This window comes from Vulpes lagopus, chromosome 9 (genome assembly GCF_018345385.1).
Source record: "Vulpes lagopus strain Blue_001 chromosome 9, ASM1834538v1, whole genome shotgun sequence".
Lineage (NCBI taxonomy): Eukaryota > Metazoa > Chordata > Mammalia > Carnivora > Canidae > Vulpes > Vulpes lagopus.
The window spans coordinates 19,196,494-19,214,794 of NC_054832.1; the positions used below are offsets into that span (position 1 = coordinate 19,196,494).

General features: G+C 40.4%; 1 protein-coding gene across 2 annotated transcripts in view; it reads right to left on the reverse strand.

Moving 5' to 3' along the window:
* Positions 1 to 17,795, reverse strand: part of COL14A1 (collagen type XIV alpha 1 chain) — a 217,781-nt gene extending 199,986 nt beyond the window's left edge. For both annotated transcript variants that reach the window (XM_041769636.1, XM_041769637.1), the window contains exons 1-2: positions 17,585 to 17,795; positions 2,939 to 3,064 (exon numbers count right to left, since the gene is read on the reverse strand). In XM_041769636.1, the coding sequence (XP_041625570.1) occupies positions 2,939 to 3,026 (88 nt within the window). In that variant the 5' untranslated portion in view covers positions 3,027 to 3,064; positions 17,585 to 17,795. The remainder of the gene's footprint in view (positions 1 to 2,938; positions 3,065 to 17,584) is intronic.
* Between the last annotated feature and the right edge of the window lie 506 nt (positions 17,796 to 18,301).

Here is an 18,301-nt window from a genome sequence, read left to right on the forward strand (position 1 = left end):
ACTGAGCCACCCAGGGATCCCTCTTACCCTTTTCAAACTTAATTACTTAACTTCAACTTTAATGATATGAGCTACTTCATTACCTCCCAGCAATTTTTTTTCTTCCAGTGTCCAGAAAAAGTTTTTTATTTTAAGATTTTATTTATTTATTCATGAGAGAGAGAGAGAGAGGCAGAGACACAGGCAGAGAGTGAAGCAGGCTCCATGCAGGGAGCCCGACATGGGACTCGATCCCAGGTCTCCAGGATCTTGCCCTGGGCTGAAGGTGGTGCTAAACTGCTGAGCCACCAGGGCTGCTCAAAGTTTTTTTTATTTGCAACCAAAAACCTCTGACTGATCTAGATGGAATAGTATGGGCAGTGAGAATGTGTTCTCTTTCAAAACGTAGTTTTAGGTACAGTATCAATAGAACAACGTCTTATATTTATTAAGTAAATGACCTTTAAGCAGCAGAGTATTTGGCTTATTTTTCCAAGTGATCTAAAAACACCCAAACAAACAACAAAAACCTTGGCTTTTTATCTCGGTCATTTTTCAATTAAATGCACTGCCCAGGGGCGCCTGGGTGGCTCAGTTGGTTAAGTGTTGACTCCTAATTTCAGCTCAGGTCAGGATCTCAGGGTCCTGGGACTAAGCCCTGGGTTGGGCTCCGAGCTCACCAGGGAATCTGCTTGAGGATTTCTTTCCCTCTCCCTCTGCCCCTCCTCTTGCTCTCACTTTCTCTGGGTCTCTCAAATAAATAAATAAACCCTTTTAAAAAATGTACTTCCCGGGATCCCTGGGTGGCGCAGCGGTTTGGCGCCTGCCTTTGGCCCAGGGCGCGATCCTGGAGACCCGGGATCGAATCCCACGTCGGGCTCCCGGTGCATGGAGCCTGCTTCTCCCTCTGCCTGTGTCTCTGCCCCTCTCTCTCTCTCTCTCTGTGACTATCATAAATAAATAAAAAAAAAAGAAAAATAAATAAATAAAGTTTAAAAAATAAATAAATAAATAATCAGAAAAATTAATTTATAAAAAAAAAATGTACTTCCCAATGTTCTATAAATAGGAGAACTTAAAATTTTAGAGAAATTTACTGTGGGATATACTGGGAGGGGGGGTTCTTTTTATCTTGCTTAGAACCTACTATGTTACGTTTCATGACCTATTATAAAGATGCTGAAAATAGCAGTAAAGAAAATATTCTCAACTGTCCAAACATGTTTGACTACTACTAACAACAAAAAATATGTATTAATTTCTTAACACAGGGATCTTTACAAAGTTAAATCTAGCCCTGATGCAAAGTCTTCAATTTTATATGTTTGAGGTTTTTAATGACAGTTACTTTATCTTCAGTGGTTTCTGCTTGTAACCATCCAAAATAAACATTGCTGGAAACAAGTACAGATTTACTATGAAATACTGAGAAAATATTAGTCCCACCATTCTGTGATGCAATACACACTTTTTTTTTTTCTTACAGCCAACACAATATGTTTTCTGTGTTACAGTTCATTTAACAACTTGTCTTTAAAAAAAAAAGATGCTGGAATAATCTAGCTATAAACAGCTATTTTGAGCCAATGTAGGTTCACATTCTCTGCCAGGATGACCATTCCTGAATTACGTTAGACTAAGGTGGCAACTCTGAGGGGCTTTGTGATTTTCCTGCCCTTTGTTCCAAAGGACTTGTGTCTCATATCCCACAGCATAGATGGCAGGTTATCTGGGATTTCTAGGATCACTGCTGAAAGCGTTCTTGTATTAATACAAACAAGGGAAGAAGAATTTGTCTGTCTGTTTCCTATGTGCTGCATGAAGCAGTTGGAAATAGGGCTTTAACACTATTTGAACATGCAAAGGGTCAAGTTCCATGCTTTTCCAAACAAGCATGCCTCACTTTAAGGAAGCAGGGTGTGGTGGTTCTTAACATTTGACTTTTCTATAACCATAAATTCCAAACATTAGACATTTAACACTCCTAAAATAACGTTCCTTATCACATTAGGATTTCCTTGCTAAGCTGATGAATGACTATTTCAGCACTAACATTTCTGTTTTTGCAAGATTAGCACGTTTACCTAGTAATGGAGTTTTGCTCACTTATACATGTTGTGCACTTCAGAGGTTAGCACACTTTATCTGCAAAAGCCCAGATAATAAATATTTCAGGCTTTGCACCCTACAGTCTCTATCACAACTACTGGACTTCGCAATGTGAAGCAGCCACAGACATATGTAAATAAATATCTGCATTCCAATAAAACTTTAATGACAAAACCAAGCAGTGGGTCGGATGTGGCCCATGAGAGGTAGTTTACGGACTCTTAACATACTTTAAAAAAATGAGCAGAAATTGAGAATAAAATTGCAGACCCAAGTAATACAAATAATAGATTTCAAAAACTAAGTTCAAATAAAACAAAGCTAAAATCTTTGGAAATGCTTAAAATGGCATATCAGCCTCTGTCAGGCTTTTAGTGACCTTTATGCTATGTGCTAGTTTCTAAAGAAAGGAATAGAATAATAAAGACTAAGTAGGAAGTGGTAGCTATACTTTGTAGACCTTCTATTTAAGAGACAAGGCATGACTAGGGTAGATAATCTACACCCATATAGCTTCTCATTAATGGAACCGATTTTGGAGCATGTGAATTTGACTTTTACAAATTAAATCTGCACAGTCTTTCCAGAAGCATGTGAAGAACAAGCTGTTTAACAAACCACCACAAAATTACTATGCTTAGTCACTGGTGAGGGCTTAACCCTCATCAAAGTTGTGGCACATTTCTACAAGGTAGACAGTAAAACTGAGTAAAAGCCAACAAATGGCCCTGCCTAGAAACACAGAAGAAGCCATGAAATACTATAAGAGTAAATAAAGTAAAAAATAATAAACAGAACCAATGCATCTAGAGTCCCAGACCCTAATGATTATCTTAAAGTTTTGCATTACCTTGACCCTGGACAATGGTACAAAAATAAGCAATTGCCAGAAGAGCTGGAAACAGCCAGTATTGCATGTTGCACTGAAAAATCTTCATTTTATCCTCTGCTTTTCATATGGGAAGCAGCAGCAGTCCTGGAAATAAAGAGCACAGGAATATTTTGAGAAGCCTGAAAATAGAGTATATGTAGTCATCTAGGACAGGCAAACAAGCCAACATGGATTCATAATGTGAGGAAGTAATTCATTCCCCAGAGTACCATATATTACACTCTGAAATTTAAACTGATAAAAGAAAAATTTTTGAGAAGATGTTGCAAATGTAGAGAATCATCTGAAATATTTAAGAAGCTCAGATAGTCCCCCGTGACTCTTTGTAAGGCATACATTGCACAGTGTATTTTCCAAATGGATAAATTCCAAAAATTTACCTGAAATGACCATTATAACCAATCACAATTTCCTTGACAGTAATGTGCTCCTCCATATTTTTCACATAAAGTTAAAAGCCCTACTCTTGCCTTCTATTGCCTACAAAGAAAAGATGATATATGGGACCTTTCTCTGGTAATCAAAAAGAAGTTGAAAAAAACCACTTGGTGCTAATATGAAATCACTTTCTGCTTTTATTACATTGGGCTGAAAAAAAACAATGATCCTTTCATCTTTTCTCATAACTTTTTTCTCTCCAGTATGAATCTAAAAACAAGTCCAAGGTTTTCTTTTTCACGATGAGATAAATGAAAGAAAACCTCTAAGAAAAAGGGAGAGAGATAAAAGGGGAAGAAGGTAGGAAAGGAAGAACAGGGAGAGAGGAAAAAAGGAAGCAGAGAGAGAGAAGCAGCAAAGGTGCCTGGTATTAATTTACGAAGCCAGTCTACAAACTGTTGAGCACGACTCTACTACAAGCCATTATAGAGGAAAAAACTCTGAGTCCTTCCTACAGACTGTAAAAAGATGTCTCAAAATTTTCCTTTTGAGACAATTTACCCAGGGCATTTTTTTCACCCATGTGTTCATTCATTTATTCATTTGTTCTCTAATACTGTTTCACAAAGGATCTGAGGCGAATTTCAGATAGCAAATAGCAAATAATGTTTTTAGGGTGTCCCCTGCGATATTTGGGACATATTTAATTATACAATTAATGGCACAGATTTGTGATCTCTCAAAACCTATCTTTCTTGGTTATAGCTCCATGATAGTATCAAAGTGGTGTGTTTCTGACTTCTCCTCTCCCTCCAGAATGGAGAATCTATATATTTGTCTACTTTGTAATTTCTTTGAGAAGTTTTTCTTAACTTGTCAATATTATGTTTTTTCTAAATTTATTTCTGCACTTATCATTAGGAATTGCTTCTTTTTGCTTTTCTGCTTTTATTGTTTTATTTGCTCTTTGTTGTTCTTTGGGGTTTTTTGTTGAATTTTTAAGTAATGTAATATTATTCTTAATTTGAGGCCATTAATTTTCCTCTGAATATGCTTTGGCCACATCATAAGGCTTTAATTTCTTTTTTAACTGAAGGGTAATCTCAGTGAATGTATCAGAGTGTAAGTCTATGAACTCTCAAAGCAATAGGACTGATGCACTTACACCTCTGAGATTCTGGTGTTATTTCAGAGTAATACAGTGTACCCAGAGGAATAAATAATTGTACTTCTTTCAAGCAATCATTCAAAAACAAATTTTTTGGCAAGTACTTTTTTATAATACCTAATGACAGTCTCATGTGCAACTCTTTGTGTTCCCAATAAAAGAGATCTATACTTCCATTTTACTGTATATGATTAATCATATAAATCTGTACTGTATTTATATGATCTAATAATCATATAAATAATCAAGTTAAGATCCCATAATAAAAATTAAAGAATGTACTCAATTTTATCTAGAGATCCCAAAAATATCTTTCCTTACCAGCCTACCATAATTTCAAAATGCTAATTACAAAAGAATATTTCCTTAGATTGGAGCGCCTGAGTGGTTCAATCGGTTAAACATCTGCCTTCAGCTCAGATCGTGATCCCAAGGTCCTGGGATCTAGCCCAGCATCAGACTCCCTGCAGGGAATCTGCTTCTCTCTCTGCCTTTGCCGCTCCCTCTGCTCTGCTCTCTCTCTCTCAAATAAATAAATAAAATCTTTAAAAAAATGTTTTTTTAAAAAAGAATATTTCCTGGAATTATGACATTTACATACTGGCAGCTCCTTAGAATTCCTAATGGAATAGACAATACATTAAGTGCCTATCCTAAAAGAATAAGCAACACATTCAGGGACTAACATATGTATTTTATTTTATACATATTTAGCATTTTAGCTTGGGTTGATTCACTACAGATTGGTAAAACAACCTTCTGTCACAACACAGAGGAAAAGGGACAAATGGTGAATAAATTTTGATGAATCAAAGGAGGAAAGACCCTGGGGCATATGTAGAATCCTCACTCTTCAGAGGCAAAAGGATCACGATTTGGTGGATTATCCAAAGGGATGTGAGTTGCACTGATATAGACAGAGGCACAAATACAGAGGAATTGAAAAGATATGGGAGTGGGTTTCAGCCCTACTGCAGCATCAACAACTCTGTCAGTCACCCAGACAGCTGCCAATATACACCCCCCAAAAAACACCCCGTCCAGCAGAACCACTCTCTCAACTCAAATAAAACATTCTCAGATTTTGTACCCCAACACTATAAACACTAGGTTTCAATCAGAACAAGGCAAAGAAAAAAGAGCAGTAAAGAAATAGGCCACATCTGTGTTCCTGGCATACACTTTAGGATCAGGGACTTTCATCAGACACCATATGATAGTATTTTAACGTAGGACCTTTTACAAGCCATAATCCAAAAGCCTTTCTCTGTCCTCTTTAAGACACTACAGTTCCTGGGCAGCCGGGGTGGCCCAGCGGTTTAGCGCCTCCTTCAGCCCAGGGCATGATCCTGGAGACCCTGGATCGAGTCCCATGACGAGCTCCCTGCGTGGAGCCTGCTTCTCCCTCTGCCTGTGTCTCTGCCTCTCTCTCTCTCTCTCTCTCTCTCTCTCTGTTTCTCATGAATAAATAAATAAATAAATACTTAAAAAAAAGAAAAAGCCCAAGATTCATTATAAAAAAAAAAAGGACACTACAGTTCCTGTGTCCAGGTGTTTTGAAGCAATAATTAACAGGCCACATTGGAAATTACTCTGCATGGCACAAAATTTAATTGTAATTAATTAACTAATTCTACCCTACTCCTGGTAATCTGTTTTTTAAAAAGATTATTTATATGGAAAATTGTAGCCATAGCTTATCTTTAAATCTTCCTTTTTGTTGTTTACTTTAAATTAGGATGAGTAATACCATATTGAGAGAAGTGGAATTTTAGTTTTCCCAAGGTTTTTTGCCAAGTCTCAAATTTTTGGACAGTAAAATAGGGGCAAGAAAAATCCCAATTCCTATTAAAGTGCCATGAGATACTTTAACATTTACCAAAATGTCAAAGCCTAATTTGTTGAAACTTTGCCCAAAAGCCTGCCCAAGACAAATAACTCTGCCTTGATTTTTTTGTTGTTGTTGTTTAAAAACATGTTAAAAAATGGCTATAAATTTCTAAGTTCAGAAGGTATAAACTAAATTTTCGGAAAGCTGATAATGTCTATTACAGAGACAAAAAAAAAAAAAAAGACTTAGCAGTTCTAGTTGACAAGTTCATGCAAAGATTTAAAAGAAATGGGGATGTTTAAGCATGTTTTAAGCCTAGGAAAAATAAGAATCAGAGGCATATGATGAATGTCTTCAAATATTTGAAGAGCTTTCATGCAGAAAGCTCCACATGTTAATATCCACAAAGATATTTTGTGCAGCTTCTGCAAATCAAACTTACATTACTGAAGATGTGGATTTGAATGTAAAAATTCTCCATATTTAGAACCAGTTCTTTTTTACTAGAAGTTCAGAGGCAGTAGCAGGTTGTTCTGCTCATAGCAGATGTTATAAAAAGGAAGGGGAACTGGACAGTTATGACCTCTAAGATGCTTTTCCCACCCCTCCCTTGTTTATACTTTAATGTTCACTTTATAAAAGGAGAATTTTATAGTCAATCGAAGATCTAGGTTATTATACAGATACAGATCTGTAGATTAAAAAGACTACATACAGGTCCAACGTAGTACCCAGCACGTTGATGTTGTTTAGCCTTGCTTATTTCTCCTCTCCAATGAAAAAGCTACCCTCCACACATCCAGAATAATCAAAGAAGTTTCCAGGATTGGCTAATGAGGTCTACTTAAAAGCATTTCCCAGAGGAAGTTAGTGGTTATTACTCTTATCTACTAGCATCACAACTTAGTAGAAACAATTCTAAGTTCAGAAGAAAGAAAACCTAGTTTTGATACTATTAACTTAGTGATTAGCCTTTTTTCTACCTGAGGGAACTCCCCACTGGGCATGACATTGTGACTCAAAATCAATTGGAAAGCCAGTTTTATTAGCATAAAGTATCAAAGAGCAGAAGAGTTCAGGAACTCAAGAGACTGGAAATTGGGAAAACAGTGAGCTACAATATGGAGAAATAAAATCAGGATAAAAACTCTCCTCAAATCCTTCATATTTCAGAATGATAATCAAAAAAACCTAGACATCATAAATGTATGTGCATTTAGTAATAGAGCTTCAAAATACATTTGCAAAAACTGAAATAGAATGGAATGGAAGAATGGAATAATAAGTAAGTTGACTGAATTTACTTATTATTCTACTCAGAAATTGACTGAAAAACTAAACAATCAGTAAAAACACAGCAGATGTTAGCAACTCTGTACAAATTAATATTTATTGAACATTACAACCACCAACTGTAGGATGTACTGTTTTCTAAATGTACTTAGGAAGTTTTATAAAATAGGCCATATCCTGGGCCATAACATGAGACTTAAGAAATTTCAAAAGTTTGAAAGTTTACGAGTATGCTTTCTGACAGTAACAGAATTAAATTAGAGATCAACAATATTAATATGTCTTTACAAATTCAAAAATTGGAGATTAAACAACATGTTTCTAATTAATCCATAGGTCAAAGAAGAAATCACAATGGAAATTAAGAAAAATATTTGGGAGGGAACAAAAATACAAAGACAACACATGAACATCTGTGGAATGCAGCTGAGGGAGCAGAGAAATTTGTAGGTTAATATATTTACATAAAAAGAAGAAAGATTTAAAATCAATGATCTAATGTTCCACCTAAAGAAGCCACAAAAAGGAAAGCAAATTAAATCCAAATTAAATTGAAAAAGAGAGATTAATAAGAGTAAAAACCAAAGAACTATAAAACTAATATTAGTGAAAATTAACAAGGCCAAAATTTGCTTCTCTGAAATATTAATAAAATTGCAAAGCTTTAAGAAAGAGTCATCAAGAAACAAAGATAGGAAACACAGCTAACAATTCCAGAAAAAAAAGAAATGATATCACTACATATGTCACATACCAATAAATGAAAAAAGGAAAAATATTAATAACTTTATGCCAATAAGTCCAACAATTTAGCTTAATTAGAAAAAGCTCTTGAAACCTTCAGCTTGCTAAAACAGACACATGAAAAAAAACAGAAAATCCAAATATTTTCTGAATTTGTTATTAAAAATATTCAGGGGGATCCCTGGGTGGCGCAGCGGTTTGGCGCCTGCCTTTGGCCCAGGGCGCGATCCTGGAGACCCAGGATCGAATCCCACATCGGGCTCCCGGTGCATGGAGCCTGCTTCTCCCTCTGCCTGTGTCTCTGCCTCTCTCTCTCTCTCTCTCTCTCTCTCTCTCTCTGTGACTATAATACATAAATAATAAATAAAAATTAAAAATTTAAAAAAATATTCAGGTTACCAGAAGGGAGGTGGATGGGGACTGGACAAAATGGACAAAGGAGAGTGGGAAATACAGCCTTCCAGTTATGGAATGAATAAGTCATGGGGATAAAAGGCACAGCATAAAGAACATATCAATGACATTGTAAGAGCAATGGAACAGATGGTAGTTACACTTGTGGTGAACATAACATAATGTATAAACTTGTTGAATCACACACTGTCTCATATACCTGAAACTGATGTGTCAATTATACTCAAATAAATATTTAATATATATATATTCCTAAAAATAAAACCACAACACTAGATGCTTTCACTAGTGAATTCATTAAATATTTAAGGGAGATAAAGTATCAATCCCACACAAACCCTTTCAGAAAACAGAGGTGAGCCAGCATAATCTTTTTACCAGAATCAGATGTCATTACAAAACCTAAAAACCACAGAGTATCCCTCATGAACATAGACTAAAAATCCACTCACCAATATATAAAAAATAATAATAAAAATCATTACCAAGTGGGGTATATTCTACAAATGTTCTGACTAATATTTTAAAATCAGTATCATTCAGCATGTTAAACTAATATATAAATAAATATATGTATTACCTCGATAGAAGCAGAGAAAGCAGTTAAAAAAATTCACTATCCATTCATGATTTAAAAGAAAGTCAGTAAACTAAGAATAGAGGGGAACTTTACCAATCTGATAAAGTGCATCTATGGAAAAATCATATTTAATGGAGAAATACTGAATGCTTCTCTCCTAAGATCAAGAATAGAACATGAATGTCAACACTGTAACATTTTACCATTTCATTTGGCATTGTACTAGAGGTCCTAGTTAGTGCAATAAGGGAAAGGAAAGAAAGAAAGAAAGAAAGAAAGAAAGAAAGAAAGAAAGAAAGAAAGAAAGAAAGAAAGAAAGAAAGAAGAAAGAAAGAAAGAAAGAAAGAAAGAAAGAAAGAAAGAAAGAAAGAAAGAAAGAAAGGAAGGAAGGAAGGAAGGAAAAGAAAAAAAGAAAAGAAAAGAAAAGAAAGAACAGAAAGAATGGGAAGGAAGAAGCAAAACTGTCTTTACCTAAAATCAAGATGATTTTTGGCACAGAAAATCCTAAAGAATATATCAAAGAAAAAAACCTACTTGAACTAATAAGTAAAATTACCAAGGCTGCAGGAACAGATCAATAGGCAAAAAATTAACCATATTCTTATAGTAGCAAACAAATGGAAAAGAAAATTTTTTAAATTTCACATACAATAACATCAAAAAACACAAAATACTTAGAAATCAGTAATTCTATACTCTTTGGGTAAAAACTAGAAAGATACAAAGCTGAATTTCTGAGAGACACTTAAAAATGCCTAAATACATAGAGCAGTATACCATGTTCATGGATTGAAAAACACGTTTGGATTGCTTTGAATCCAAAGCAATCTTATCAAACTCTCAAGTTATTTTTTTGTAGAAATTAACTAAATGATTCTAAGAACTTGCAGGGAAATGCAAAGAACTTAGAAAAACCAAAACAAATTTTTTTTAAAAAAGAAGAACAAAGGGACGCCTGGGTGGCTCAGCGGTTAAAGCGTCTGCCTTTGGTTCAGGGCGTGATCCTGGGGTCCCGGGATCTAGTCTCACATCGGGCTCCCTGTGTGGAGCCTGCTTCTCCTTCTGCCTGTGTCTCTGCCTCTCTCTCTGTGTGTCTCTCATGAATAAATAAATAAAATCTTAAAAAAAAAAAAGAAGAACAAAGTCAGAGAACTCCTAATTCCTGATAACAAACCTTACTATAACAGTAACTGCAGTAACGCTAGAGAGGCATATTATTCTCTGATGTGTTACTGAGTTCTATTTGCTAATACACATTAATTCATATTAACAAGTGCACTGATATTAATAAGTGAGATGAGTCTGTAGCTTTCTTTTATGCTGTGTCAAATGTGTATATTAGTATTATATTTCCAACTTCATAAAAATAACTTTGAAGTTTCTCTTCTTTCTATAAATGGTCCTTTGGGACAGTTATAACACTATTGGTATTACTGATTTTTTTATACATTTTGGTTAGCATTTAATTGCAAAACCATGGAAGTTTGGCACTTGGTGCAGGCTACTTTTTAACTACTTTTCAAAATTTTTATGCTCCTTGTCTTATTTATGATTTATGTAGACCTAGGATATTTTAGTAATTTGTATGTTGTTTTAAAATAACCCATTTCATCCTAGTTTTCTAATGTATTGACATGCAATAATTGTAATTACTATTCTAGTCTTATAAATTCCTCTAATTTTGTGATTATTTTCTATTTTCATTTCTTATCTTATGTATTTGGGCTTCTCTCATTTTGCTTTTTAAAATACAGAAAAAAAGGAGGGGGTGCCTGAGTGGCTCAGTTAAGCTCTGCCTTTGGCTCAGGTCATGATCCCAAGGTCCTGGGATGGAGCCCCATATTGGGTTCCACTGAGTAGGGAGCCTGCTTCTCCCTCTCCCTCTTCTGCTCCCCCTGTGTGTGCTCTTTCACAGGCTCTCTCTCTCTCGCTCTCTCTCTCTCTCTCTCAGTCAACAAGTAAAATCTTTAAAAAAATAAATAAAATATAGAAAAAAACCTTCCAAATCAAATTCACAACATCGAAATGGAAGGGAAAGAAAGAGTAAACTAGAAATAAGGAAACAGGGGGGAGAGGAACAATTACAAAGACAAAGATGAGAAGGTAAAAAAGAAGAGAAGAAAGAAAAAGAAGAAAGAAAAAGAAAGAAAAGAAAAAAGAAAGAAAGAAAGAAAGAAAGAAAGAAAGAAAGAAAGAAAGAAAGAAAAAAGAAGAAAGAAAGAAAGAAAGAAAGAAAGAAAGAAAGAAAGAAAGAAAGAAAGAAAGAAAGAAAGAAAAGAGAAAGATAGTAAATAGTATAAAGACAGAATCACCTACCTGGCCAGATATTAGCCAATGAGTACCTAGATTGGTACTAGCCAATCAGTACCTAGATTGGTACTCCTCAAAAATAGCCAGTCTATGAACAGTTTGTTATTGGTCCACAATGAAATAAAGACATTATACTGAAATGTAAATCAAGGCACTGTCTTACTTCCTTCTTCAGGAAAGAGCTTTGCAATGAAGAAATAATATTTCAGCTGAACTAACAGTGTATTTAGTGACATATTTGATTTACATATCTGTGCCTGGTGACATACTTGATCCTAATACAGCTTTATCTCAGCAGGAAGAAGTAAGTTTGTGAAAGGACACCAACCAGCAGACCATAGTTTGTTTAGCACCGGCCTAGATCACTCACTGCACAACGCCAATAGATTGCTTCTCCCCCTTATGAAGCTCTCCAAATAACTGCAGGGCCTCAGTAATTACTTTTACCTTCTGGATTTTGGGTACTAGAAGATATCTACATGGCAGTTTAACCCATAACCAAAAAGGTTCAAAGTGCATAATAGATTATGAATAAACGTTGATTGATTGAATAATCAATGATTGAATGATCAGGGCTGATGTATACATGTTACAGTTGATACACTACACAATTGGCACTTGGCCAATAGTGAGTGATGCGTGAAAAGGGCAGATGCTCTGCTCTCCAAGTTGCATGCAAAGCTGTATTATTCAAAGGAAAAGGCACCATTTTCTTCTTTCAATGGCATGGGTATGCCCAGAGAGACCACCTTTTCCTAATTCCTATAAAGACCCTATGTAGATTAACAGCAAGGGACTTGACTGCAAATTGGCCTCAGAAATGCAGCTGCTCAGTCTTAAACTATGTGCTGTAAATTCTACAGGACAGAAGGCACAGCCATCCCCAAAGCATGGCAAATTAGAGTGACAGCTCTTTCATTCAGGAATGATCCATTACCTGGCTTTTTTTCTCTTTCCTTTTTTAAAGATTGACATAGCTCCTTGGTCAAAGAAATGGGGTGTTGTTTTGAACTAGACTCTATATTATAAGCAGTATAAAGGGTAGCTGCACATCTCAGCGTAGATATCCCATTCTTGAGGAAGGCTTCCCTGGTCTCCCAAGTCTGGGCCTGGATGCTCCCCCTGTAGTAATCTTTATATTCCATTCTATAGCATTTAACACTGTACTGTAATTGGCTATTTGCATTTCTATCTACCAACGTATATTTTTCCCCACTGTACTGTGGATGCTTAGCACAGTTTTTGTACATGGCAGGAGGCAGATCAGGGAAGCAGAAGAATAGAAGCAAAAAACCTGCAGTAGAATATCATTTTTAGATATCAATTCATTTCAATATAGACATCAATCTGTGTCTAAAACCAGACAGAAAGCCATCCAGGAACAGATATTTATCCTATAAAGCATCCCTTATAAAGCTCCTATAGGGACTTTAGAGACTATAGGGACTATAGGGACTCCTATATATGTTATAGACACAACCTAAGACCCTTGATGAGCTCAGAAAAGCCCAGTCTCCTTCTGTATCAATTTTCATAAGCAATCTAGGTCATTTCTGGGAGGAAAGAGACCAAGCACTGCTCCCTAAAATTGAAAGTTAGGGACACCTGCCAGGGTAGCTCCAACAAAGCCCCAATGGCAGAAAAGTTTGCCAAAGCATAGATTTCAAAAATCACCTTGGGGGATCCCTGGGTGGCTCAGTGGTTTAGCGCCTGCCTTTGGCCCAGGGCTTGATCCTGGAGTCCCGAGATCGAGTCCCGTGTCGGGCTCCCTTCATGGAGCCTGCTTCTCCCTCTGCCTGTGTCTCTGCCTCTCTCTCAATCTCTCTCTCTCTCTCTCTATCTCTCTCTGTCTATCATGAATAAATAAATAAAATCTTTAAAAAAATCACCTTGAAGAAATGGGAAATCTAGTCTCTAAGCCCTGACGTCAACACTCCACTCTCAGAACTTCCCATAGTCTTTCTAGTCACCATCCTCTCAAAAAATGAAGCAGAGAAAGAGAGATGGGGGAAAGGAAGATGGGAAGAAGGAAGAAACAGCAGTAGGTGAGAATAGCCATTTTTGTCTTCCAAGCTCTATATGAGATCTTCTTAGATCTTATTTTTAATTTGTAGTTGGATGTCGTGGACCAAACGCCAGAAAGTGTTTCCAAAATCTGACGTTAAATTGCCTGAAACTTTAAATTGCTTAACCCTATAGAGTGGCTATTGTTACCTCTGTGTTGTACGTGAGCAAACAAAGCTCTAAGAGGTTAAGAAACATGGACAGGAACCCAGAAGGAGCAAGTTTAGATTTCCCCCATATCTTCTTGCTTTCCCCTCCTTGTTGCAGCTACTAGGACTATATGGCCTCAGTTGACATCATCTGTGTGGGTCACACACCCCTCCCCCACCCCACCAAAGAAGCTGATGGAGGATGTATCCAGTGGCATCTGGGTTCAAATCTTATACAGACTTTTCTTAACCAGGTATCTGTCACATGCTGGTTTTGTGACCCCAGGCAAGATAGTTTATCTCCTAGGAGCTCAGCAATCTGATCAATAAAAGAAGAGTATTTACTTCTAAGTGTTTGAGAGACTAAAATATGTTTCTGAAAGAGAAAAAGGCAAGCATTCAATAGGTACTCAAAAAAAAAAAAAAAGTCCCGCACTTCTAACACACACACACACACTTGCCACCCCACTATAACAGGATGAGGTTGGTCTTCACTCAAGGCTTACTGTACCTAGAGGAGGAACTGGATCTCTGGCACTTTGTATTTAATTACAGAAGGTGCAAGAGGAGATTATTTTCCTGACACCTAGCAATATCGAGGGCAAATCTGCCCAGGAGTTTGTTTCTCTCATTTTCCTTTAAGCTTTCCTCTCCCATCCCCTGCCGTCTCTTCTGTTCCCCCAGGGGTCATCTAATGTCTCATTTACCAAGATCCTAGTTGTGTACAAACTCAAAATCCTAGATCATGCGTTAGCTCAGCGGTACACACACAATAGCACTGCACCCGACAGCAATTCAGGAAGGTCCTTGTCCTATCAAGGAATCATGCATTACACTAGGCAGGCCAGGAAAACAGCAGTCATTTGGCTGGATTTGGATAAAAATGAAATCAAATGTGGCTCTAGAGTCACATAACTGCTACCCTGTCGGCTTAAAACATGCAAACGATCTCTGTGTTTTACTAGGTGACTTTAGGAAGTATTTAAGAGCCAAAGAGCACACACCCCATTGAGACTTTTTTGTGGACTGGGGCTTGACCCAGGGTCCCTTAGGTCATACCACTCTTCTCAGCTCATTTTTTAAAAGGTTTTATTTATTTATATGAGAGAGAGAAAGAACCAGCGGGGGGCGGGGGCGCAGGGGGAGAAGCAGAGGAAGAGGGAGAAGCAGATGCCCACTGAGTAGGGAGCCCGAAGCAGGACTCAATCCCAGAACCCCAGGAACATGACCTGAGCCAAGGCAGATGCTTCACTGACTGAGCCACCCAGGCGCCCCTGCTCAGCCCATTCTTAAGACAGCCCTGGCTGGTTCAGAAAATCAAAACACGCAGGGAAGGCCCCAAGAGTCTCTGAAATCCTCAGCTGGACCGTTAGCAGCAGGAAAGGGGCCAAAGGGCTCCTCCCATCAATCCTGAAGCCTGGGACCTGCCCAAAATTGTTCCAGGAATTCTGATGGGTTCCAAGAAATCCTTCCCAGGGAATTACTGAGAGGCCTCACCAGTGTGGCTCCTGTTCTTTCAAAGGGACCCCCAGGAGGCCAGGGCTGCAGTGGAGACTCAGGTCTATGCTGGCACGGGGCTCTCCAGGCAGAAGATGTGTAGTGTTCAGTGTGTGAGTATATTGTGCATCATGGATAAACCTTGAAAACATTTTGCTAGGTGAAAGGAGCCCCTCACGAAGGACCACACACATATGGTATGCCTCCATTTATGTGAAATGTCAACAGAAAGTAGGTTAGTGGTTGCCAGGAGCCGAGGTGGGGTAGGGGGTCAGCCAGGGGAGAAATGGGAAGTTTCTGCTAAGAAGCATGGAATTTCTTTTTGGAATGATAGAAAAGAATGTTCTAAAATTGCTTGTGGTGATGGCTACACAACTCTGTGAATATAAAAACCATAGTATTGTATCCTTGTGTGGTATATGAATTGTATCTCAATAAAGCTGTTACATATATATATGTGTGTCCTGAAGTCTACTCACAGTAACCAAGCCATTAGGGCCAGACTCAGAGGCAATCCATCCAAGTTGCTCTTGTGGAACACGCGGAAAAAACCCAAATGCTATCCTTTCATTCATTCACTTAATCACACAGCGGGGGGGGGGGGGGGGGGGGGCGGATTCTAAATTTACTCATTCTAAATTTACCAGTGTGCAGAACTGGACCACCTTATCAGAAACATAACACCTATTTTCTTCATTGCACCCAGCTTAAGGCTGTTTTGCTGGCTTTGAATATAGACTCCTTTATCCCACACTGCAGTTAGGAAGTGCCCTCCTGGGCCCTTTGTAGGTGATGAGCCCCTAAATCTTTAAAGAGGAATTTTAGGAAAACCTGCTTGCATTTCTGCTCTGCACAGAGCTACCAAAGTCTTACTCTCTATTTCTTTGTTCCTCTCTCTCTCTCCCATCCCCTTCAGCTGCTGCTCAGCAGAGTCCCCAACACTTCCAAAAGGGAATGCAAAACTTCCAGAGCGAATGGGGCTTTGGTAGCAGCTCCAGAAGCAATTTTCAGGGGGGAAATCCTGGCCCCTGTGAGAGCTGCACACAAGCTCCATTTGGGCATTTCCCCTAAAGACCAGTCCTGAGCCTGTACCTAAGTAGAAGAGGTCACCTCTGGGCAACCCTGAGCTCGTGTGCCACAGGGCGTGCTTCACACACAGGACCCGAGAACCCAGTCCCAAAATGGGAGTGTCTGTGGTCCTGGACCCACACGTGGTGTCCAGGGTGCTGGCCTAGGTCAGAGGCGACTCCAGTGGCCTCGGGGTGGCCCCTCTTGGCCCTTCCCTAACCCTTCCTTGCCTCGGAGCACTGCATGCATCCCTGTCCAGACACTGAGTGCGTAACAGGAGGCTTGAAGCAGAAAGGGGTGCAAAGGGATAAAATTGCAGGAGATTCGGTGTGGAAAAGCCAGGGCGGAGAGGACTCTCCAACACCACAGCCGGGGGGTGCAGCTCAAAGCCACAACCTCCAGCGTCCAGGCACCAAAGCAAAAGGCGGGAAGCCCTCGGGTTTCCTCGAGCAGAACCACAGAAGAGCTGCTGCGGCCAACGTCCCCCAGAGCGCTCCGCCGGCTGCTGCTCTCCGCGTCCAGCGCCCGCCCGCAGCGCGGATCTGTGCCCGTACCCACGGGGGGGGGGGGCTGCTGGGTGAGTTCGGTCTCCCACGACCTCCATCCACTACTCTTCCCAGCGCCCCCAAATACAACCTAAATAAAAACAGCGTCCTGCCCATTTGTATACAGCCCTCCACGGCAAATTCCTAAGCCCCTTTCTCACCAGACTGTCGCCTTTCCTTGAGCCCCTTCTACCCCGAAAGGCTGGAATTGCCACAATCTCCAAACCAAACCCGCTTCTTCCCACCGTGCGCCCACAGCACCCAAGAACAGGGCATAGTTCCAGGGCGCAGCACAAGGTATTGTCACGGTCTTTGCATGCGTATCGCGTAGCACCTCCAAACTCCCTGCCCAGCGACGCCCACGAGGAGGCATCTAGGTGCACCGGCCCGTCCCCCCCACCTCCCCGAGGTCCCCGGGCCATCCTGGGCGCGCGCGTGGAGAAGGTCCGTGGACCTGGAACTGCACGGGGTCTGCAGGTGGCTCGCCCTCTCCACTTTGCCTTCCTCGCAAATAGATTTCTCAAAGCTGACCCGGAGCAGGGCGGAGAAGGACTGGAACTGACCTGTGCAGGGGAATGTTCTAGCCCAAGATGGGGACCTCCCGATGCCTAGGCAGGATCCAAGGTCGCCGCGCGTTGCTTCCCGGCGGCGCAAGGCTCGTTCGCTAGCTCCCCGCGTGGTGCCCCCCTCTTAATTAGCTTCTCCGCCCCCTCTCCCTCTGCCTCTCCAGCTCCCACTCTGCAGCCCGGGGCTGCCTCCTCTGCAGCGCTCCCCTCCTGCCAGGCGCCCAGGATCAGATAAGAGGAAAGGAAGGCCAGCCCGCGGCCAATTATAGAGCGGAAGGTGGCCGCGGGGGCGGAGGTTGGGGAGGTGGGGGGCAGGCCTACGCCCCAAACGGCCCCCACCTTATCTCCTCCTCCTCTCCCCACCCCCGCCGCCCGAGAGGGCCTCGGAGGAGCCCGCCCCCGCGCGTCCCGCGACCTGGCGGCCGCCCCAGGTGCGCGCTGCAACCCGCTGTCCTGAACCCAGAAAGCGCCGCGTTGGCGCGTCCACTCCGACCCCGGCCAGGGTGGGGCTCGCTGGGTCAGGCCCTGCAGTCGCTTTGCGAGGTCGGAGGCCCCTGGATGCCCCCCTCCAGGGCCCAGGTAGTGTGTGCCCACTTCCCCGTTCCCGAGACCCCGTTTGCCTTCCAGCGACAGGGACCTGGCGCTTGGGAGCGCGCGCGCACTGCGCTGGGGCCCCGGCCTCGCGGCTTCGCGCGTCCTCGTCCGAACAAGGCT